The 26,388-nt window shown below is 38.4% G+C and overlaps 1 protein-coding gene and 3 long non-coding RNA genes across 4 annotated transcripts; 3 read left to right on the top strand and 1 right to left on the bottom strand.

The window, feature by feature from the left end:
* Positions 1-2,461: 2,461 nt before the first annotated feature.
* Positions 2,462-4,060, bottom strand: LOC115563602 (uncharacterized). Its single transcript, XM_030386870.2, has one exon. The coding sequence runs from the start codon at positions 3,828-3,830 to the stop codon at positions 2,583-2,585; it is 1,248 nt and encodes a 415-aa protein (XP_030242730.1). The 5' UTR covers positions 3,831-4,060; the 3' UTR covers positions 2,462-2,582.
* Positions 4,061-21,718: 17,658 nt separating this feature from the next.
* Positions 21,719-22,453, top strand: LOC149091677 (uncharacterized). The gene is made up of 2 exons (XR_016196408.1): positions 21,719-22,090; positions 22,178-22,453. It is a non-coding gene; the product is annotated as an uncharacterized LOC149091677 (long non-coding RNA).
* A 1,410-nt stretch (positions 22,454-23,863) lies between these two features.
* Positions 23,864-24,713, top strand: LOC149091676 (uncharacterized). Its single transcript, XR_016196411.1, has 3 exons — positions 23,864-23,970; positions 24,267-24,315; positions 24,395-24,713. It is a non-coding gene; the product is annotated as an uncharacterized LOC149091676 (long non-coding RNA).
* Positions 24,714-25,273: 560 nt separating this feature from the next.
* On the top strand, positions 25,274-25,948 carry LOC149091675 (uncharacterized). Its single transcript, XR_016196409.1, has 3 exons — positions 25,274-25,360; positions 25,599-25,647; positions 25,735-25,948. It is a non-coding gene; the product is annotated as an uncharacterized LOC149091675 (long non-coding RNA).
* Positions 25,949-26,388: the final 440 nt, after the last annotated feature.

The raw sequence follows: 26,388 nt of genomic DNA, 5'->3' as shown, positions 1-26,388 counted from the left end.
CTGGGGCAACGCCTTCAGCTGTTCGCTTTGGCTAATTAAAAGCGAAAAATCTTGCCGCCTAAAAATTGATGGGGCGTGGCTCATTAACCTATTGCCACGGGTCGCCAAGGCACAGGACAGCTAATTGCGCTACCATTTTCCATTTTCTATTTTCCATTCTCAGAGCTGTCAATAGGAAATTTTCCTCCTTTTTTTATTTATGTTAATTTTATTTTCATTTATTTTTTTTTTAGCTGGGTGAGATTTTTTTTTAGAATAAGGTTGCGCTCAATTGCTTTTGTAATCAATCAAAGTCAGACGAAATGTGGGTGGTGCGTGAGAGTGAGAGAAGGGTGGAGAGGGGAAGAGAGGTGTATGTTTTATGCTATTCTAAGTTGCGCTTCTAAAATTCTGCCAAACTCATCTCCAGCTGCAGCAGCGGCACTAACTGAGAAGGAACTAAAGCCAGAGGGCGATGATTGTCATGTGAGCTGCTCCATTTGCTGTTCTGTGGTGTTGACGTGACACTTGAACGACACTTGACGCCCGATAATTGATATCGTAACAGGAAAAGGGTTTACAGAGCGAATAGAGGGTCTAAGGGGCGGGGCATATACATACTTGACAAGCTGCTTGTAATTATCGCTGACACATATCGTTGCTGCCGCAGCGACATTCGATGAATCAATGTCAGCCAAATTTTGCATATTTTCAATTTTCTATTTAAAATATAATACTATGGGAAACTAAGAAATCATGCGCAAAAATTATAAACTACATTAAAATCATTAATTTAACCCAATAAAATGAATAAAATAAACTATATTATACATTAACTACATTAAAATCCTTTATTTAACCTAATAAAATAAATAATAATTTCTAAATAAATACAATTAAATGAAATTATTATATTATAAATATATCTGAAATATGCATCCAATATAGTCAAATATTTCTGAAATGTTTATAATTTTATATATATTTGTATTTATTTATTTATAGTCATTTATTCTTATAGTCAAATCTCTTTAGCTCTTCATAGATCTTTTAAAGCTTAGCTAAAATCGTAATCTTGTGAATTGCTTGCATTTTATTGGAGTTCTAATGCTGCTTTGCCGCTCTCAACGCAACGATATTGGACACAACGGTAAACAGTCTTATAAACTCTTAGGATACACATACATTTGCAAACACATGCATATGAGTGTGTGTGTGTAGCCCGGTCATTTAATGCAGAGCTTCTGCTCGTACCTGCCTTTTGCTTTACTTTTAATTACCAGCTCAAATTACACGGCCAGACACACATACACAATGGGGCACACACACATACAGTTACATTTGGCTGCTATTTTGCAAGAGGGAACGGAAAAACGTTGGAACAGCTGTTTGGCTTGTACTTGGCTGGAATGCCACAAGAGAGACAGAGAGAGAGAGAGAAAGATGCTCATGGAGATGAGGTGGCAGAAATGATGCTGGCAGTCCTGATGAGGAGCAACTCACGGCTGGTTGGAAGGGCGAGAAAGCAGAACCGCAGAACTAAACTTCAGCAGTCGCCATCGTTTGCTGCACATTTCATTACAATGCCATTGTATTCAAATCCTATTATAAAACGCAAAGCACTGCAGTGGGAGCAAGGGACGTGGCGCGAGAAGGAGTGAGCGAGCGAGCGAGAGGATAGCTAGAGTCAAGAGGGGGAAGGAAGGTATGGTAATGCTGCAGCTGGAGAAGTTCGTGTTTGCAGCACGTTTCCACTTTCGCACTTGGTAAACATAAGTTTGCCACGCACAGACATACAGACACACAGCCGCCCAACGCTGGGCGTTCCAGAAGGGGGTGTGGCTGTGTAACGGAACTGGCTAGTGCAGGCGAGACGGCAGCCCGCCTGTGTGCAACACTCCATAAAATAATTACCAACACCAACGCAGCCCAGTCAGAGATAGGTAAGAAAAGGCAATGGCTAAAAAGCGAGTTAGAAACGGCATGAAATAAGCCGACCTTAACCCAAGTAAACCCAAAATGCGAATAGTATTTAGTGAAAACATATCAGACAATATAATATATATAAATATACCATGAATGTAGTTTCATTCAGTTTAACTAAAATTGGCTAAATAACATTTGATCTATGGCTTTCTGGGGTTAATCAGCTGCCCAGGTAAATTCAGTCGGTAAACTGCATAAGCGGAAGAAATTATTCTGTAAGTCAGTGCAAAAGAAATTAAGGCGCAAAATACATATTTGCAGGCGGAGCTGCAATATGCATTTAGATGTGCAAAAATCTACAGAAAAAAATGAAATTACCTGTGCAGAGCTCTCAAGTTCAATAAGCAAACTCTTAAACTATGCTGGGTCAGATTAAGCCCTTTGCTCTTAAATTTTGGGGTTTATCAGCTGTTATCAGTAGCCTTATGAATATTAATATTCGATATATATCGATTCCTTGCATTTAGTTCAAATAAACGCTGACTCTTCGCATAGATAAATTTTCACAATAAAATTTTTATGTGCGTATCGCTTAAAAATATAATATTACGGAATACATTTAGGGGGCAAAAAGCATTTTTTTTTTTTCATTTTTTTCTTTCTTTTGCTGATAACAGTTAATCGATATCTTGCTCCTCAGCGCCCGCGAGTGTGCTCTCGTCTAAGGTGACGCCTTGCAGCTCAATGTAGCGCAGCTTGCTCTGCGTCGACCAGGGCCTGATCCAAGGCAGCGACATCAGCATCATGATCTGGGACGGTATATACTTGCACGGCAACAGGGACAGCAAATCTTCGTTCTTTCTCTCCAGGGAGTGCGCAACATCATCCAGCTCTGGAAAGAGCAGATGCTGTAGGCTTTCTGGCTCCGGTTCTGGTTGTCGTTGCGACTGAGATTGAGATTTGGATTTTTGTGGCAGCTGCAGCTGCTCCTCACACAGCATGGAGAGCAGCAGATGCTCGGTGAAGATCGCGTGCTGCTGCCGTTGATGATTGTCTCTCCGAGCCGTCTCCATGTCGGCTTCGTTCTGCTCCGCCATCCACTGCTGCAGCAGATAGCGATCTGCCTCCGCGTGGTCCAGCGTCATGGCAGAGCTGCCGCCATCCGTGGCGCCTGAGTGGGCAGGGCCGTTGGCCAGTGCCTCAGAGCTAGCAATGGCTAGGGCGGCTGGGCGTGAGCGTGAATCCCCTTCCAGGTAACTGGCATGCGATTGGCTAAAGCGCAAGTCCGGACGCAGGCGCCGCAGCTCCGACAGCTGATACAATATGTCGATGCCCGCTTCCGAGTCCACGCGGCTGCTGCTGTTGGAGCGTGCTGAGCTGCGGCTGGTGCTGCCATTCTGATTGCCCGCTGCGGACAGCTGCTGGCGTCGCCGACGACGCGATGCTCGGGCCAAAGCATGGCGTAGCGGCGGCGTATTCGGATCCAGCAGATTGGCGTGCTCGATGTGGTTGAGCAGCAGATGGCGTGCCAGGTTGCGTATGGCCACCAGCTCAATTCCCGGCAGTCCGGCGCACATGGGGCACACCACATGGCTGTCGGCCTGGCGATGCAGGGTCACAACATGATCGATCAGCTCCTTGGCCGTGTGCCCGAAGATGCCGCAATAGGGACATGTATAGCAATTGGGCAGATGCATCAATTCAAGCAGCTCGCCATTGAGCAGCAGTTCAGGCAACGGCTGATAGGGACGCTCCTGCTCGATCAGCAGCTGCATGGGATGCTCAATGCGATGATCCAGCGTCTCCACATGCTGATCATAGCACTCTCCGCACAGGTCATAGTTCACACAACGTAAACAGTGAAATCGTCTGCCATGGAAATTGTGAGTTTGACAGCCATCGCAGCAAAAATTTCGATGGCCCATAGATTTGTCAAGAATGGATTATTAACGCTCGCCACTTCCGAATTGGACACAGAATTAATGATCGATTTGTGAGACAGATTAGTAAATGATGCTTGGGGACGAAATTAAGCAAAAATGTGATCGAAAAAGTCTAGCAAAAGGCGTTTGGAATTTCAATTGTAAATGCTCAAATGACAGATATCAAAATGTACTGTGCGTTGAGCGTGCTCTTAAATTTCTGATATGAATATTTTGTATGAGCACTTTCCAAACGTTAAAATATACATATACATACATATGTTTGATATAACGAAGTTTAAAACATCATTTTTATAATGCAATTATAAGTAAATTGTATTTTTAATATTGTACAAAATATTTTCCCTACGAGACACAAATATCAAACAAAAAAGGAGAGAGACTACACTTGAGCAATGCAATAAATCAGCAGCCGACCCGCTCTCACCTATATGATTTGAAAAAAGAGATCAGAGAGAGAGAGAGAAAGACGACGGGCAACTCCTTTACCTGCTACTTGATCATGCTCACCAAAATAATGGCCGCTCCCTATTGCCTTTTAGATGTCCTGTTGTACTGCTCACACTCACATTGCAAATATATGTATATGAAGAGCACCACATCAAAGAGCCATAATGGTGACTGCAGGTAACAGTGATTTTCAAAATTCTCCACTACAATGATGGCTGTTTCAATGAGCATATTCTAAGCCGCTCTCAGTTCAATTATTAGCACAGATCATCCCCATTGGTTGCATAGAAAAAAAGTGCTATTTTCTGAAATGTTTCTAGTTAATGTAATAAAAGCAGTTAATATATACAAACTGTATATGTTTTAACGTTTAAGAAATATTGCTTCTATATTCAAAAGAGAAAGCGTTTCCAGCTAATTTTAATTTCCTATTAATTTTATTCTAGAAATAAACTCTTTTATTGTTTCTTTAGGGCATATATCCTACATCCAGTTCGCAACTCACTTTATAATTTTTGATTAAATTCTATTTCAAGTAATTCATACTTATATAAATAAAACTTGGCCCAGTAGGTGAATAAGTTCATGTTGTCGTCGTTTACTCACTCCCTCTCTCTCTTACGCTCGAAGCATCTATCTCTCGCTTACACACTCGAAACTCGTGGGCGTGTGTCTGCGCTTAACTTTGTTTGACTTTGATGCTGTGTTAAAATATTTTAATTACTTTATTGCCAACAGCATTAAAAAAGTTTATTGTTGCATCATTACACTCTGGTGCTTGGCGGCTGATGTCTGCCACACGCAGCCTAACGAAATGAGAAACTGCTACTTTATATATATATTAGGCTTATAAAAATACCATCGATTTGGCTGGAAAGTGGAGCAGAACAGTTGAATAGAATTCACCAGCAGGAAGATAAAATGTTTGCTTGCATGGTTATGTTAATTAACATTCAACTAGTATGCAATTTCATCTCAGCTAAGTGTTATATTAAAAGTGTTATATTAAATCGGAGAGTGTGCAGCGTCTGCACCGCTCTGACACATTAGAGGCGCTGCAATCATAGCCATCTCGCTTACACCTATGCATTTTTGCAAGTTGTCTCTTTTTGCAAGTTGCGATTATAAAAGAGAATGCAAATTTCTGTTGTGCTTAACTTTATGATCTCTTACGCTTCTTAAGTAATGCTAGCCGGCTATAAAATCAGTTCAAATTCATTATTACATTGCCATTTGATTATTTGTAATCCATTACAAGTAATACTTGCCTTGGTCTCTATATATTGCCATCATTTGCATATTTCGTCATAGTACTTAAATGCAGATCTTGAAAACTTCAGATTTCCTTAGAAGTTTTGTGCATTGCTAAATGAAAAGTAAATAAATACGCAGCTTTAGAGGAGCTGCGTTTCAAGCGTCGCATCATTCGTAATGTTGGTCATAAATTTGAAGCGAATATATTGCACATACGCACTGTGACCCGCAGAAGAACTAAACAAATATTCTAGTTGTAGTTGTTCTTGTTGGTGCAGTTGTTGTTATTGTTATAGTCAAGTTTGCTTTTGGGACGAGTTGGGTCAGTATAGCGCAAACTGCAGTTGAAATTGCCTTGACATATTGCTTAAAACCAGACCCAACGGAATCACCAGCCTCCCCCCGAACGACTGTCTTTGTCTGCATAAGTGTGTGTGTGTGTGTGTGTGTGCAAACGAGTGTTTGTCAAAAGCATGCAAGTCATTCAACTCAATTTTATTTATTGTGCAACTGCTGTGCGTTGTTTGTTTGCTGAGACAGCACTAACAACTACAACAACAACAACAACAACAACAACAACAACAACAACAACAATAGCAAAGAGCCAAAGCAAGCATAAAACCCAACACACATTCATCTATTTAATTAATAACAAACACTGCACACATGGCACACATAACACACAAAACAACCAAAAATGCTAAAATATCATGCAACTCCATACAGGCCATAAGATCTAATACCCTAGCTAAATAATTTAGCTAATTGTCAGCTCTGTGAGCTTCACTGTACTTAAGTAAGAGATAAATGCATGGAAAATAAATTATTTCTATTAAATATATATATAATTAAAACAAAACATAAGAAGTTAGCTTTAAAAATAAATAAAAAAATGTTTGTAAAATATTTATGAAAATCAGTTTTTGCCTCCTGCAGTGTAATTATAATTTGTAATGAAAATTTGGCTTAATGAAAGTAAGTATGCCACGCCCAAATGTCTGACATGCAAATATATACATACATATGTACATAAAACAAACATTTATGTATATGTATAGAGCGAAAGCTTTACATAAATTAACTATATGCATTCATTATAAAAACAATCAGAGCATGTGGCATGTGTCTGGGCATGCTTCAGACTGGCAGTTGCATAGGGAAGTGCAACGAGGGGAATATTATACTTAATATTCACATAAATGTGTGGCGGGCGTTCACAACATGACGCTCGGAATGGCATACAAAAAAAAAAAAAAAAAGAAAAGAAAGTAAAGAGATGCGAGGAGAAGAAAAGTAGGAATGCAGCCGCTAACTCTCGGCAGGAGTTGCTGCTGCAGTTTGCAGGACAATAGCTGCTGTCAGTTACAATAAAGCGGTATTCGGCAAGGAATTGCCAAGAATGTGGGGCGACATGGGGTCCTCGCTTGGGGTTTGAGGGGAAATTGCAAGCAGTCTCGCCAAGTGACATGTGCAGGCAGCAGGCAGTGAGGCAGCCGGGCTGGCTGCATGCAGCAAAGCCTGCCAAACAATAAAGGATAACATTTACACAAGCCGCCCACGCAGACAAACACACGCACACCCACACACACACAGTCATGCATACACATACATACGCACGCATACTCTCCACGAAAAGGGTCATAAAATGCTTTGGCCAAGTTTGCTTTTGTTCTCGTCATCGTCAACGTACTCTTTGGTCTCCATCTCTCTCTCTCACCCTCTCTCTCTCACACTCTGTCTTCTCTCACCCTCTCTCCTTCGTGCCTGCCTACTGTCTGGCATTGTCTTTATGCTGGTTTAATCTGTGTCAAAAGGCGTGAGTTATTACAAGCCAGCCACGCCCTCGCACGCCCACTAGCGACGCCAATAGCCGCTCACACATACACACACACACATACCGACCGACACACACATACATCCGGCCAGCTGAAAGCATTTGGCCCATTGTCTAGCCGCAGCTGTAGTTGAGTCTGCAACAAGGGAGGGGGAGCAGCGGGATGGCTTCGGAGGGCCAGATGCAGGCCAACAGATAGAACTCGGCCAAGTCAAAGGTTTATCTATTGTCAACGGCTTTTGTGTGGCTAGCATAATCAGCTTTCCCTTTGATCGAGCTGCCTATGCGAGACGCTGATGAGCTGCAAAAGCCAACTGACTCATCAACTCAATTACTACATGGGGAGCTACGAAGAAAGCTGAGCCTAAGTACATACATATATGATTAGAATCGTCAGATGCATGTGCTGACGACAATGCCGTTATGCACTTAAGTTTGAGCACAGATAAAAAGGCCAAGATGCCAATTCTGCATTCATGCCAGAGGCCAGGCCAGAGTTGGGGCATCTGAATGGAAGAGGAAAGTGACTTTGATGCGCATTTGGAATATTTCTATAATTATCCTGGCCTTGTAGATATATTTTTTCTAGCAGTTTATACTTAATAGTTGAATTGAGCATTTCATTATTTTTGTTTTTCCTAGTTGAATCAATTAGTTTAACAAAAATATGCAGTTATTTATCCTGGATCTTCGTAAAGATCGATAGCTTAGCCCATTTGAGTCTGGTTAGCTTAGAACATATCTTAACTGTACGATTTGATTGTAATAAATAAATACATGCATATAATAAATGTATAATAAATATGTGTATATACATATATATATATATATATATATATTTGTAAGACTTTAATTAAGACAATAATAATATACATTTATTTTTACTAATTATGAAAAAATCACGATCGATTTATATATATTTATTTATTTATTTTTATTTATTTATTTATTTTATTTTATTTTTATTTATTTATTTAATATATTTATATCAATCTATAATCTGTATCATTGAAATACATATATTTTACCTCATTTCAGTTTGTATATTTTAGCTTACCCATAACACTTTCAAGTCCACCCAATCTCAAATTTAATTCTTAAAGCTATTCAGAGCTGAAATAGAGCATTCCAATACAGACCCAAGTCGCATATATGGTAAAAGTTTTCCACTTTAACAACTGTGTCCTCGCAGGCTCTTGAAGCCATTGGATGTGCAATTTAATTGTAGCCACTTTTTTCTCTTTCCCACTCTCTCTTTCTCTTTCTCACTCGTTCTTTCTCTATTTTTTTTCACTATTACATGCATGCTACTTGGGTTATAAAAAGTTTAATGAATTAATGAGCTCGTCGGCAATCGAATTGCGATTGCAATTGCGTAGTGCAGTGTGTGCCACGCCTCTAGCCCGCCCTAAAGATACCCCGCACACCGTGTACAGAGAGTAGTATGCTTACTATGCCATTCCGTCAACTTATCAAATGCTACAGGGTATCTGCTAGCTGAGCTGTCTGCGTGAGTTCATTCCAATTTGTTTTACTTACCATTTGCGCTATCGATTGTTTAATAGCAGTTGATTGTAATAAGCCAATATCGTAGAGTCTGCATTTGAATTCAAAATGCGAAATAAGTTCATTAGCAAAACGATGACGCCCGCAGTGGCGCCCCCTGGCGGACGTTCACTTTGTGCGCCGAGCCGGAAATGCCAGCTGCTCTCCGTATGTCGCTTGCCCCACAAGCACAAGGGACAAGCACTCGGATTCGCATTGCAATGTTTGCACGTCTGGCCGTCTGTCCGGCTGTCCGGCTGTCCTGCTGTCCGGCTGTCCGGCTGTCTCTCTGTCCGCATTGTTTAATTTGAGTTTATGCAACTTTTATGCTTATTAATACTTTTATAACCTGCTGGCTGTTAGCTGCTGGCTGCTGGCTGCTGGCTGCTGGCTTCTGGCTGCAAACCTCTGGCCACTTCGCCCCGCTCACAGTTCAGGTAATTGGCAATTTGATTTGAATTTCAATTGGCCAATTTGGACTTGTTTTTGGCCCATAAGAAGTTTTTAAGTGCTCCAAATTGTTAAAGCGTCGCGTGGTCTGATAATCTATGAGGTCATAAATGAATGAATTTAATGGCGCTGCTCCTAGGACGAGCCGTTAATCGAGGCAAGGATTTATGCAGACTCTAAGCTAATAGATAAAAACTTGTAAACATATAAATCATAGAGACCATGTGCGAAGTCATTAGATATTTGCATGATTATTATTATAGAGAGTCTGATATCATTATTAATGAAAGGCGAAGCCAATACACCGTTTAACAAATACATTTTTAAATACTTTTTATATAACTTATAATACTAAGAGCATTTTCCATTTCCAATGATTGAAATGTATGCCAGCATTACAAATCATTTTATTTCTCTGTAATTTTTTCATATTTGAAAAAAAAGTGCTCTTAGACACATTTCATTAAACTTTTACTTATATATTTATCCAGGCGAGCTTCTATTTACTTTTTACTGATATTAAAACGCTTCGACCATAAAAAATCTTTCAAAAGGATTCCGTTTTTTTGCTGTTCACTATTCTCCTTTTTTTTCCCATTTTCTATTTGTTGCAACTTGCCATGCAGCAAATGGAGGTCGGTTATAACGAATTGAATTTCATTGTAGTGTTTAAATTTCAATGCGCTTTTTAAGCTGACAATTCTGTTGTTGACAAATCCAGCGCCGTCCCTCAAGTGCAGCCGGGCACATAACTAAAGCATACACACACCCACACAGCGATAGACATGGTTTAGGTAGAGCCATAAAGAGCTAAAGCGATATCGAGGGGCGAGCGGGACGAGTCTGAAGGGCATCCTTGTCAGTGGTCCGGGGCAGATGCAGTTGCAGTTGCTGCAGCTGCAGCTGCTGGATTTTTATTATCTCAACATATAAAGCCATTTCAGTTGATATTTGTTAAGTGGATGCCTGGGTCAGCTGGCCACGCCCTACCGCCAGCATAGTACGCCCACTAAGCAGAGAAAAAAAAAAATACTGCAGCTAACTAAAGAGAAAATAACCGTGAAGTTGTATGTTTTGCAGTTCAGTGCATTTTGGTTATTGTAGCAACATTTCTTTCATATGCCCCGCCATTACAGCCATGCCCCTCGCCCGCCGCCCCCACTTGGCCTGTAAACGAATCAGACTGGCATTGTTGTTGTTGTTGCTGTTGCTGTTGCTGCTGTGTTTGGGCATGGCTTGTAAAAATGTTTTGAAGTGCGGCCGGGCCGAGCCGGCCCTGGCAAATAACCAAATGGATGCTGCATGCTGGTCAACTACAGCGAATGCTACCCTACAGAGCCCCGCCCCCATTTGGCAGCGCCCCCTGTGGCACGTTTGTTTCGCGCTCAAGTAGCCCCATTCAGTTTTTTGTATACAAAATGTACTTGCTTTATCAACCCAGGTTCACAAGCTTAGTTCCAACAGTCTCCATTACTCTCTCCCTCTCTCCCTCTCTCTCTCTCTCTCTCTCTCTGTTCTCTGTCTATCTCTTTTGTTGTCTGTGCTGGAAACTTTTGCCATGGACAACGGCACTCGTGGAACACTCGTTTCTAGTGGAATTAGCAGCTCTAACCTGCCTACTTTGATGCATTAATACTTTAGCAATGAGTAGCAAAGTCGGGACCACTTACAGTTGAGCCCCGGCACAGCTGATGCGTGCACGAAATATAATTAATTAATTACATGTACTAGCTTGCTGAAACATTTAACATTTAGTTAATTAAATTTCAATAAACAAAAAGCAATAATATTAACTGAGACTGCAAACGATATAAAAGCATTTTAATAACTCTAAATTAATATAATTAATATTTTTATTTTTTTAATTTATACTTTTGGCCATGTTCCACTCTATCTTAACTGTAGAGCAGCTGCAACAATTGCGCGACAAAAATTTAATGATAGCCCATGTCTGTCCCGCACACAAGCTTAACTATGTAGAACAGTTTTCCATGTATTTTCTAAAACTGTTGCAGCGAAAAACGGGATCCAAGGGCGGCAAGTGCCAAGCGGATGCAGCTGGTTTTTGGGGGTGGGGCGGGGTCGGTTGACAGTTGAAGGCAGAGTTGAAAAATGTTTCCAAGTTAAATGAAGCGCATCAAACGTCAGTCGATAAATTTAAAAGCCAAAGCTATTGACTTGCAGAACAAAAATAAAAGCAAATAATGCGCCGGCCAAGAGGCCAGACGACAGCGAGCGACAGAGGGCGCCACACGTCGCTACTACTGCAGCTGTTGGCGACGCATCGCCTCTGTCGCTGTCGCTGCCGCTGCTGTTGCTGCTGCTGCAGCTGCAGAGCCAATTCGAGTGCATGTGCAAGATGTGACATTTCTGCTGACAGCAGCTAAAGCAGCGACGCCGACGGCTAGCTCCAACGGAAGTCGACGTGTTGACAGCGCCCTCTATGGGGCCATGAATGAAACAACAGCAAAAAAAAAAAAGGGGAAAGGTGCAGAGAGCGCTGCAGAGCGCCCAGTGATTGGCTACTTAACTCTTTGACAACTTGACTGCTCAGCAGCAGCAGCTGCTCACGATAGGTGGACAGAGACCGATCAGCCCCCCTCCACTCACACTCACACTCTCTCCATCTCCCTCTCACTGCCGGCGAGCAGGCTCATATGTGAGCGTCAGCTAAAGTTGGCCGGCAGAAACTTTGTCGTTTGCATGCGAGCAAAGTTTAATAGAAATTCAATTTCTATTTTTTCTTTTTTCTTTTTGTAATTCCTTTTACTTTATATTTTTTATTTTTACTTTAGTTGCGCTTGAGCATATGTTGCATGTTTGCATTGAAACAATAAATTTGCTCATGGGCTGGTGTCCGTGTCCAGCTTTGAATTGCTTTGACCTGGGCGAAAAAGTGTTGAGGCGTGCAAAAGTTACGGATTTTTATTATTAGCTTGGAAGTTCAAACTGGTCTGTAAAGTTTTTGCATGCTGCTGCTGGACAGAGTGTGTGTGCGTGTGTTGTGTATAAGCGTACGTATGTAAATGTGACTATGTTTGAGTGTATGTGTGTTTGTTGTTAATCGAGCGAAGCCGTTTATAATATAAACTCCATTTAAAGCATTTACAAATCGTATAGGCCATGAAATCACACATTTATTTAAATTAAAAATAAGGCAGGGTAGCGGTCAGTGATAATAAGCCTTATAATGAGATTATGGATTATATACACTAGTAATGTATATAATTTGATTAACTTAAATGATCTTGTGATCCTGCCCTGAGTTGTTTTTCGCCAACTTTGACTGTGATAGCGCTTCCTCGTAATATGTTTAATTTATTGTCCTTTGCCTACAATCCGTTATAGTTTTCCCTCACAATCCGCATTTGCCTGCTCATTATATTGTTGTTGTTCTTGTTGCTGTTGTTAAATAACAAATTGCATATAAATTGCACTCATTGACGGCAGCGAATCTACATGAAAATATTTTGTATAGCTACTACATAAAATTCATATTTCACAATTTGCAGCCGCTCGAAAGGGGGGCATATCAAGTGCCTGAACACCCTACCTTAGCTCACTCAAACGCCAACAACAACATAAGCAGGCGCATTGAGAGTTAGCTAGTTGTTGTTGTTGTTGTTGCTGTTGCTGTGCCAAATGACTTGCCTTGGCAGTTCTTGGTTGGCATTTTTGATGAGCCAGCTGCACGTAGCCGCCCCCTTGGACTACACCTGCCTGGCTGTACAGTTGGCTGCCGTGAGTGAGCGTGGGAGAGGGAAAGAGAGCGAGAGAGCGAGAGAAAGTGGGAGGACTTCAGGACTTTATTAAAATTATATATTTGCATGTTTGTTGCAATTTGAGCGAGACACGAAGCCAGCAGTCTTGCAACAGCAACAGCAACAGCAACAGGAACAGCAACAGCAATCGCAACAGTAACAGTAACTTCAAAAATTGCAATTGCATATGCATTTATAAATATGAAACGCGATTTTGTCAACTCGCAACAAGCAACTTGCAACTTTTTGCTGAAGTTTTGCTCGGAGGTGGAGGCGGCATTGGGGGCGTATGATATGCCTGCTTCTGCGTTTCATTACCAAAGCGCGGACACTGCTGGCATTTATTTCAAGTTCTATTTCCAAAGAGTCTTAACAATTCAAGCAAAAGGCACCTGGAACACCATTAACCCAAGAAAGCCGACAAACGAAATTACCACTGACTAAACCGAAGCATTATAAATCAGAGTATTTCTAAACGGAGTTAAATATTTATATGTGTGTATTTAAATGAAGTTTACTTTAAATAGATCAAGATAAGTCTTTGCTGAAGGTCTCATAGCTATTAATATCTATCTCATATATGCACAATACTGTTATATATTATAAGTATTTCAAAGGAATTATTAATTAATAGTTATATTATTAAATTTCTGAATGATTTCGCGATACTAAAAATTTAAACATCATTTAATTTATTCTTAACTATCAAATTTTATTGAATTCATAAAGTATTTATATTCACTTTCTTATTAAACTGCTTAGCAATTATTATGATGTATGTATTTTAAGTTAGTTAATTAGCATTGCAAATATTTGTGTGTAAATAACTTTAATTGAATACCTTTCCAGCTGCCTTGGCCAAGGTGTTAAATTCAAAGCACTTTTCACCTGTGCATTTTTCAGTCAAGATTCAAGAGCTGCAAGTGTTCGGGCGCCCTTACAGGTCGCAGATTCGAGCCACAAATAAGCCGAGCATGAAATGCCTGCAGAGCGAGAGAGAAGGAGAGAGAGAGAGAGAGAGAGAGAGAGAGAGAGAGAGAGTATGGTTAAGGGTTAGAGAGAGTGAGGCAGCTGAGCAGATCTTGGCTGCCTGCTTGCCTGCAGGATAAATGTTTGCCAGGCTGAAAATGTAATGTGTGTGGTAAATCAAATTGAAAAGCATTGCAGGAAATGCGAGCATAATATTTGCGCCTTGTTAGTTTGTCAACGCTTCGCCGGCTCTGAATGATGATGAGGAGTCATGGATATGGCTGTGTAAAGGAGAGAGAGAGAGAAAGAGAGAGTGCATGATGTTGAAACATTTAATGACATTTAACAGGCAGCGCAGCATAATTAAAATTCTAAATACATATATGTATGTACTCTACTATATATAGGTATGTATGAAAAGAAATAATGAAAACATCAGCGAGTGCTCTACATACCGCAAAAGCATTTGGCATTTGCCGCAGCAAAAGTTCTCCGCTGCTGAGGAGGAAACTAACTGTCGGCGGTAATGGGGGCGTGGCATAGAAAGTGCGGTGACTGCCAGAATCACGCTTAAGCTCACGATTTATGTGAGATTCTTTAAGCGAAATCCAAGTCAATTAGTTTCCTAATTCGTTTTGCGAAAAGGAATTTATCGATTTTATCTGCAGACGTGCAGAAAGTAGTTAAGAGCAGTTTTTCCAACGACTTTCATCGTTTTCTTCTATGTGTGTATAAGTTTGTGTGCGAGTGTGTGTGCGAGTGTGCGTGCTTGTTTGTGTATAAGTGCTGATAATGATTCTCGCTGTGCTCGTGTGTGCGCGCCTTAACAATGAGAACTGTGCATTTTATGTGTGCGGCTCTCTGTGGGGTGCGTGGAGCAATAAACAAGCCGCATTGCTCATACGCCATGTGTATGCATGGGCAAGCGTTCGTTCGGCTAAGCGACAGCAAATTAAATTAGATTGCAATTGTTTTGCCAGTCGATTTAAATGCTCAAATAAACAAACAACAAAGCATCCCAGAGACTTCGTGCGAATTCCTCAAGCGACAACAAACAACAGCAAAATATTCCAATGAACTTGTAAGATATTTCGCATACCAAACGAAATTTAAGGAACAACAAATGCTTGAAAAATTTAAGGTATTTATTTATTGATCAATTTACAATGGATGTCTCTTAAATTTATGAGCAGCGGTACATGAAGGCAGCACAATAAAACTATTTTCAGGTCAATTTAGGTTTATTATACAAAATACAAAAAAATCACATAATCATTAAAGAGGAAAAAAAAAATCAATTCATTTTGAATTATTATTAAATTTGAAGAATTATTAAAATTTTGGGATTTAAATGAACCAAAGAAATGTATTTCATTTCTTATTTTATATTGTTTATTAATGTAATTTTCAAAATTCCCTTTAACAAGCATATATTTTTACATTTTTACTATGAAATAATTAGTAACTAAATTCTAAATCTATTCAGTTTAATTAATTTATAATGTAGCATATAAATAAATTACAAATTTAAGTTAATCGAGAAATAACTAAATTACTTTTCCTACTTTTATAATATCTTATAAAGTTTGCTAAGGTAATACAGTTCACATCGTGTGGCTGACTATATTTGGCTAAGTTCTCTACAATCCCATTAAAGCCTGTACTTCGTGTCGGATTTTGTGGCTCCCGAAAGTATTGTGCGCAAATATAAATCATTTTAAAATTAAAAAACTTTAGTTATTACTTTGACTTGTGTTTACACTTGTAGCGGCTATGCTGGCTGGGAGGCGGCAGGCTGAGTGGGCATGTGGGCGTGGTATTCGTTGTCGATCGGCGGACGACTCAATCTGTGGCGGCAGCGTCTTAAGGAATTTTTAATTGCTTCAAAAACAAGTTGAATGCTGTTTTATTTATATTTCCGTCGACCGCCGAGGCGACGCTATAGACAAATTCCATTAAACTTTTGGCTTCTAAACTGTGTCAAAGTTGGGGCAGAGCCAAGAGAGAGGAAGAGAGAGAGAGAGGGTGCCGGAACGGGAGCGAGGCGATATGGTATGGGAGCCGCTTACTGGTCCGCTGGCTAAGGATAATTCAGTGGCAGCCGCCAGAGAGACGAGCTCAAAAAGTTTTGCGCAAAGTAAACTCAACTGAATGAAATGAAAATGCCACAGAGGCAAAACCAAAAGCCTCAGAGAGTGAACGAGCGACAGAGAGAAAGAGAGAGAGGGGGTGAGTGAGGGATGTGTGTGCGTATAGTGGATAGAGGGGAGGTGGATCTGGGGCGATGGCGAGCGACGCTTGGTGAGCAATCAATTTCTGTTGACGTTGACAACAAGGCAAAAGTCCGGCCAAAGTTAGGGCCAAAAGGAAAGGAAAGACACTGCACGAAAGAGACGGACTGTGGGAGGCGACAAATCAAAGTCGACGTCGCGTTTTTAAGACGCCTGTCGAATTGTGCCGGAACACGCCTACTAAACGCCTTCAGCTGGCAACTGGCAATAGCAACGACGATTGCGACTGAAACTGAGACTGCGGTTGAAGTGTATTTAAAAGTTTGATTAGTTTTTAATGTTTGTGGGAGGCGAAGCTCTTAAGTGTTTCGCTTCGTGTCGCCCTGTAATTTTTATGAACTTTGCATTTCACTTGTTTCTCCGTTTAACTTTAACATTCGAAACTTACATCTACATACATACATATATCTGCATAAATCTCTGCACGCATATATCTGCATTTATTTATGTACTCTGTTTATGCATATTTATGCAAAAGTCAACTAATCACAAACATATTGCATAAAATAACATTTTCATAAATTGAAACAAAATGTCTAGACTCATTATGCCACCGAAAATGTATGCAATAAAATTATGCAAATTATATTACGAGCAAACACAACAACAACAAAGCAACTACAACAATATGTTGGCGAAATAATTTCTCATATTTGGTGGTGGTGCTGCTGTTGCCATTCAGGTTTGTCCTTTGTCAAAGTTTATCCAGTGAGCTCTGTTGCGACATTTTGTAAATTTATTTCTTACAATATTTATAATTATTGTTATTGTTATTGTTATTGTGTTTCAATGATAAGCAAAATGATACAGTTACAGATACAGATACAGATACAGATACAGATACAGATACAGATACAGATACAGATACAGATACAGATACAGATACAGATACAGATACAGATACAGAATACAGATACAGATACAGATACAGATACAGATACAGATACAGATACAGATACAGATACAGATACAGATACAGATACAGATACAGATACAGATACAGATACAGATACAGATACAGATACAGATACAGATACAGATACAGATACAGATACAGATACAGATACAGATACAGATACAGATACAGATACAGATACAGATACAGATACAGATACAGATACAGATACAGATACAGATACAGATACAGATACAGATACAGATACAGATACAGATACAGATACAGATACAGATACAGATACAGATACAGATACAGATACAGATACAGATACAGATACAGATACAGATACAGATACAGATACAGATACAGATACAGATACAGATACAGATACAGATACAGATACAGATACAGATACAGATACAGATACAGATACAGATACAGATACAGATACAGATACAGATACAGATACAGATACAGATACAGATACAGATACAGATACAGATACAGATACAGATACAGATACAGATACAGATACAGATACAGATACAGATACAGATACAGATACAGATACAGATACAGATACAGATACAGATACAGATACAGATACAGATACAGATACAGATACAGATACAGATACAGATACAGATACAGATACAGATACAGATACAGATACAGATACAGATACAGATACAGATACAGATACAGATACAGATACAGATACAGATACAGATACAGATACAGATACAGATACAGATACAGATACAGATACAGATACAGATACAGATACAGATACAGATACAGATACAGATACAGATACAGATACAGATACAGATACAGATACAGATACAGATACAGATACAGATACAGATACAGATACAGATACAGATACAGATACAGATACAGATACAGATACAGATACAGATACAGATACAGATACAGATACAGATACAGATACAGATACAGATACAGATACAGATACAGATACAGATACAGATACAGATACAGATACAGATACAGATACAGATACAGATACAGATACAGATACAGATACAGATACAGATACAGATACAGATACAGATACAGATACAGATACAGATACAGATACAGATACAGATACAGATACAGATACAGATACAGATACAGATACAGATACAGATACAGATACAGATACAGATACAGATACAGATACAGATACAGATACAGATACAGATACAGATACAGATACAGATACAGATACAGATACAGATACAGATACAGATACAGATACAGATACAGATACAGATACAGATACAGATACAGATACAGATACAGATACAGATACAGATACAGATACAGATACAGATACAGATACAGATACAGATACAGATACAGATACAGATACAGATACAGATACAGATACAGATACAGATACAGATACAGATACAGATACAGATACAGATACAGATACAGATACAGATACAGATACAGATACAGATACAGATACAGATACAGATACAGATACAGATACAGATACAGATACAGATACAGATACAGATACAGATACAGATACAGATACAGATACAGATACAGATACAGATACAGATACAGATACAGATACAGATACAGATACAGATACAGATACAGATACAGATACAGATACAGATACAGATACAGATACAGATACAGATACAGATACAGATACAGATACAGATACAGATACAGATACAGATACAGATACAGATACAGATACAGATACAGATACAGATACAGATACAGATACAGATACAGATACAGATACAGATACAGATACAGATACAGATACAGATACAGATACAGATACAGATACAGATACAGATACAGATACAGATACAGATACAGATACAGATACAGATACAGATACAGATACAGATACAGATACAGATACAGATACAGATACAGATACAGATACAGATACAGATACAGATACAGATACAGATACAGATACAGATACAGATACAGATACAGATACAGATACAGATACAGATACAGATACAGATACAGATACAGATACAGATACAGATACAGATACAGATACAGATACAGATACAGATACAGATACAGATACAGATACAGATACAGATACAGATACAGATACAGATACAGATACAGATACAGATACAGATACAGATACAGATACAGATACAGATACAGATACAGATACAGATACAGATACAGATACAGATACAGATACAGATACAGATACAGATACAGATACAGATACAGATACAGATACAGATACAGATACAGATACAGATACAGATACAGATACAGATACAGATACAGATACAGATACAGATACAGATACAGATACAGATACAGATACAGATACAGATACAGATACAGATACAGATACAGATACAGATACAGATACAGATACAGATACAGATACAGATACAGATACAGATACAGATACAGATACAGATACAGATACAGATACAGATACAGATACAGATACAGATACAGATACAGATACAGATACAGATACAGATACAGATACAGATACAGATACAGATACAGATACAGATACAGATACAGATACAGATACAGATACAGATACAGATACAGATACAGATACAGATACAGATACAGATACAGATACAGATACAGATACAGATACAGATACAGATACAGATACAGATACAGATACAGATACAGATACAGATACAGATACAGATACAGATACAGATACAGATACAGATACAGATACAGATACAGATACAGATACAGATACAGATACAGATACAGATACAGATACAGATACAGATACAGATACAGATACAGATACAGATACAGATACAGATACAGATACAGATACAGATACAGATACAGATACAGATACAGATACAGATACAGATACAGATACAGATACAGATACAGATACAGATACAGATACAGATACAGATACAGATACAGATACAGATACAGATACAGATACAGATACAGATACAGATACAGATACAGATACAGATACAGATACAGATACAGATACAGATACAGATACAGATACAGATACAGATACAGATACAGATACAGATACAGATACAGATACAGATACAGATACAGATACAGATACAGATACAGATACAGATACAGATACAGATACAGATACAGATACAGATACAGATACAGATACAGATACAGATACAGATACAGATACAGATACAGATACAGATACAGATACAGATACAGATACAGATACAGATACAGATACAGATACAGATACAGATACAGATACAGATACAGATACAGATACAGATACAGATACAGATACAGATACAGATACAGATACAGATACAGATACAGATACAGATACAGATACAGATACAGATACAGATACAGATACAGATACAGATACAGATACAGATACAGATACAGATACAGATACAGATACAGATACAGATACAGATACAGATACAGATACAGATACAGATACAGATACAGATACAGATACAGATACAGATACAGATACAGATACAGATACAGATACAGATACAGATACAGATACAGATACAGATACAGATACAGATACAGATACAGATACAGATACAGATACAGATACAGATACAGATACAGATACAGATACAGATACAGATACAGATACAGATACAGATACAGATACAGATACAGATACAGATACAGATACAGATACAGATACAGATACAGATACAGATACAGATACAGATACAGATACAGATACAGATACAGATACAGATACAGATACAGATACAGATACAGATACAGATACAGATACAGATACAGATACAGATACAGATACAGATACAGATACAGATACAGATACAGATACAGATACAGATACAGATACAGATACAGATACAGATACAGATACAGATACAGATACAGATACAGATACAGATACAGATACAGATACAGATACAGATACAGATACAGATACAGATACAGATACAGATACAGATACAGATACAGATACAGATACAGATACAGATACAGATACAGATACAGATACAGATACAGATACAGATACAGATACAGATACAGATACAGATACAGATACAGATACAGATACAGATACAGATACAGATACAGATACAGATACAGATACAGATACAGATACAGATACAGATACAGATACAGATACAGATACAGATACAGATACAGATACAGATACAGATACAGATACAGATACAGATACAGATACAGATACAGATACAGATACAGATACAGATACAGATACAGATACAGATACAGATACAGATACAGATACAGATTACAGATTTACAGATACAGATACAGATACTGATACAGATAAGAACAGATACAGATACGAGAGCAGTACTTTAGTATAATGCATATCGAGTGTGTTAACGTGTCGTACACGAGATTGTGATACTTATTAATTGTAATTAATGTAAGTGCGAAAAAATAGAAAATGTGTGTTAGTAAAGATAATTTGAGTGATTCCATTTTGCTTATGCAAGTATTGAAGATTACTAAATGTACATTAAATTTCTTAAAAAACAGTTGGCTGTAATAATAACAAATTATTCGTGGGAAATACGTAGATAAATCACAATAAAATAAATTATGAAAGAAACCTTCTGGTTAAAGCGTCCGCCGGGTATAGCGACATAAAATCGTCGGCCCCTTGAGTGTCGCTATAACCGGATTCTACTGTATTTGTTAGTTGATAAGATTGAAGATTGGTTGAAAAAATACGTAAGCTGAGTTTTCTATGAACTTCCAGAGCATCCGAGAAGCTTACAGCGTCCGTAAGAATGAATTTCAATTACTGTGTAAGTATGTAAGAAAACATTATGATTATATAAACTCAAGCGTTCTCTTTATTTCTATTCCACTCACTCTCTCTCTTTCTATCGCAGTTGCTGTTGTTATCGCTGCTTCTAGCTGGCGCTAGCGCTAAACCGCACGCAGATCCGCCTTGCTGGACGTGGCCCGACGAGCCACTACCTTCCTGCGCCTAAAAACCTGATGATTGAACATATACTGGAATTTACTGCTCGCTGTTCCCCACCAAGAGCCAGAATATGTTGGGAGTCGTTTATTTTTTGTAATTATCTCGTACTGTTTGCAAGAATACAAACAAGTTTCTTACTGGTAATCTTGTAATGCTCATGTGGCTGGGAACCTTTCCGTAATTAGTAAGAATTTTTATTGCAAGCCCAAACCAAACCTGAATTGAAATAAACCGTTGAGTTTAGAGTTGTGCTTAGGATTAGCAGATACCAACAAAGTGCTCAAGAGCAAACACATGCACATAGAATTCACAAATTTTTCCAGCGGAACGCGTCCTTTTTCTCTTTCTCCCCCTCTTCTGACCACCATACCTGGACTCCGTTATATAGTTGTCAAAGGAAACAAAAATAATTTTAAACAAGTAAGAAAGCTCTAGTCGAGACTGCTCGACTACAAGATCCCCTGAACCCTTCGAGCAACTGATATTTCAATAATAATTCGCACACACACACACACACGTACATATACAGGCGATTGCACTTGGTCTGCGCTGCGGTGTTGGCACTATTTTGAGAATTTCTTCGTAAAATAATTTAATTTCTAGACGTAAGATTTTAATGATACTTTCAGATATTCATGTGTATGTGTATGTAGGAAGCATCATAGACCCCATAAAGTATATATATTCTTGCTCAGGACGATGAGCTGAGTCGATATAGCCCTGTCCGTCCGTCCGTCCGTCCGTCCGTCCGTCTCTATGAGTGTGTCGATCTCAGAAGATACAAAAGCTAGAGAGCTGAAAGTTTGTATGCATACTCGTGTATATCATACGCAGTACAAGTTTGCTTAATTTTTTCGATAAATCATCCGATAACTTTTTATATCGAGAATAATCGAAAAATTGATTTTGTCTTTTCAGTCTCATTTGAACACTATTAGACCTAGAAACTTCAGATTTACCGTGCTTATATGTACATATGACGAATACAAACATTTGTGATTTGAAGATTTGGGATACCACGCCCACTTTGCCCCCAATTTGTAAAATATTTCAAATACTAGAGACTTGTGCTTTGGAATGTACATACTCATTCTCATAATATTGCCCGCACTGCAGCGCAGCCCAAGGGCAGTCGCTGCTTACTTCGCCTATGCGCGCGTCTGGGTGCATGTATGTATATGTATATATGCATACAAGAAGTACAGAATGATTAGAATATCAGAAAGGAGGGGTTCAGGGCATCTCCTAGTCGAGCAGTTTCGACTGGAGCCTTCTTACTTGTCATAAAAGCAGTACTGACTGTTTGTATACCGTGAACCCATTAAAAATGGGAGATTATGGTAAAATGGATATATTTTTTAAATCCAGATACAGATATTGATACAGATACACTGCGTAAGATTCTATTTGCTCCACTTCAAATGGACATTTTCTCTTAATACCGAAACAATAGCGTGAAATACTATTTGATCCATTTCAGAGATTTCACTTTAGTATAGCGAATTAGCGGTATTAATTGTTACTTTGAAGTATTAAACTGAGTTATCCGTATTAAACTGAGTTATCCGTATGATATGGAACAAATTATATTTAATTTGCAGAGTCTGTATAAAAAGGCAAGGCGACTTTAGTATAATGCATATCGAGTGTGTTAACGTGTCGTACACGAGATTGTGATACTTATTAATTGTAATTAATGTAAGTGCGAAAAAAAAGAAAATGTGTGTTAGTAAAGATAATTTGAGTGATTCCATTTTGCTTATGCGAGTATTAAAGATTGCTAAATGTACATTACTCGTGGGAAATACGTAGATAAATCATAATAAAATAAATTATGAAAGAAACCTTCTGGTTAAAGCGTCCGCCGGGTATAGCGACAAAAAATCGTCGGCCCCTTGAGTGTCGCTATAACCGGATTCTACTGTATTTGTTAGCTGATATGATTGAAGATTGGTTGAAAAAATACGTAAGCTGAGTTTTCTATGAACTTCCAGAGCATCCGAGAAGCTTGCAGCGTCCGTAAGAATGAATTTCAATTACTGCGTAAGTATGTAAGAAAATACATGATTATATAAACTCATGCGTTCTCTTTATTTCTATTCCACTCACTCTTCTATCGCAGTTGCTGTTGTTATCGCTGCTGCTTGCTAGCAGTGGCGTTGAACTGATCTTTATACCGGTCACAGACAGGAACTGCGATCCGTTTTGTTATGAACCTAAGGGTCCACGTCCTCCCGGTGTGATAGATTAGGAACAGGGATGTGGGAAATATACTGATGTGGGAAACTATACTTTAATCGAAATCAAAATATTTTGGAATCGTTTATTTTTTGTAATTAACTCATACCATTTGCAAAAACAATTAAACTTCCATAAAGAATACAAATAAGTTTCTTACTGGTAATCTTGTAATGCTCATGTGGCTGGAAACCTTTCCGTAATTAGTGCGAATTTTTATTGCAAACCCAAACCATACATAAAGAGCGCGAGGTTTCATTGCCTGCGAATTGAAATGAACCATTGGATTTAGAGTTGCCTTTAGGATCAGCAGACACCAAGAAAGTGCTCAAGAGCAAACACATGCACATACTCGTATCACGAGTCTCGTGTGTGCAGTTAGAATTCCATTGAAATTCCTTTTGAGCACCATAGCTGCACTCCATGAAATTTTTGTTAAAGAAAGCAAAAATAATTAAGGCAGCATATTAAAAATGGGAAATTATGGTAAAATGGATATATTTTTTAAATCCAGATACAGATATTGATACAGATACACTGCGTAAGATTCTATTTGCTCCACTTCAAATGGACATTTTCTCTTAATACCGAAACAATAGCGTGAAATACTATTTGATCCATTTCAGAGATTTCACTTTAGTATAGCGAATTGTTACTTTGAAGTATTAAACTGAGTTATCCGTATTAAACTGAGTTATCCGTATTAAACTGAGTTATCCGTATGATATGAAATAAATTATTTTTAATTTGCAGAGTCTGTATAAAAAGGCAAGGCGACTTTAGTATAATGCATATCGAGTGTGTTAACGTGTCGTACACGAGATTGTGATACTTATTAATTGTAATTAATGTACGTGCGAAAAAATAGAAAATGTGTGTTAGTAAAGATAATTTGAGTGATTCCATTTTGCTTATGCAAGTATTGAAGATTGCTAAATGTACATTAAATTTCTTAAAAAACAGTTGGCTGTAATAATAACAAATTATTCGTGGGAAATACGTAGATAAATCATAATAAAATATTATAGTTTTCTGAATATGATTTTAAAATTTATGATTAGAAAGCTGAGTTTTCTATGAACTTTCAGAGCATCCGAGAAGCTTGCAGCGTCCGTAAGAATGAATTTTAATTACTGTGTAAGTATGTAAGAAAACATTATGATTATATAAACTCATGCGTTCTATTTATTTCTATTCCACTCACTCTCTCTCTTTCTATCGCAGTTGCTGCTGTTATCACTGCTGCTTGTCAGCGTTATCGCCGATCCTTGCACTGGGCCGTTTTGTGGCTCTCATACATCGCCTCCCGGAACGGTAAACTAATTTACTGCTCGCTGTTCCCCACCAAGAGTAAAAATATGTTGGGAATCGTTTATTTTTTGTAATTATCTCGTACCATTTGCAAAAACAATTAAACGTCCATAAAGAATACAAATAAGTTTCTAACTGGTAATCTTATAATGCTCATGTGGCTGGAAGCCTTTCCGTAATTAGTGCGAATTTTTATTGCAAACGCAAACCATACATAAAGAGCGCGAGGTTTCATTGCCTGCGAATTGAAATGAACCATTGGATTTAGAGTTGCCTTTAGGATCAGCAGACACCAAGAAAGTGCTCAAGAGCAAACACATGCACATCACGAGTCTCGTGAGTGCAGTTAGAATTCCATTGAAATTCCTTTTGAGCACCATAGCTGCACTCCATGAAATTTTTGTTAAAGAAAGCAAAAATAATTTAAGGCATAGTAAATAGCTAATCAGAGCAAAACCAAAATCGAGAGCGCAAAAATAGCAATACGGTACACTTTCTATAGACTGCGTTTAGCGCATATATTAACGCATTAACGTAATGCGAGTGTGATCGAATGAGATGCATATA

The sequence above is a fragment of the Drosophila navojoa genome, chromosome 3 (genome assembly GCF_054131105.1).
Source record: "Drosophila navojoa isolate 15081-1374.11 chromosome 3, UAZ_NAV_1.0, whole genome shotgun sequence".
Taxonomy (NCBI): domain Eukaryota; kingdom Metazoa; phylum Arthropoda; class Insecta; order Diptera; family Drosophilidae; genus Drosophila; species Drosophila navojoa.
Note: the sequence above shows the minus strand (reverse complement) of the source record. Positions and strands in the feature narration are given on the sequence as shown.

What these genes read in the sequence shown, in the direction of transcription:
- LOC115563602 (XM_030386870.2), bottom strand. Translation starts at nt 3,830, where the DNA reads ATGGGCCATCGAAATTTTTGCTGCGATGGCTGTCAAACTCACAATTTC.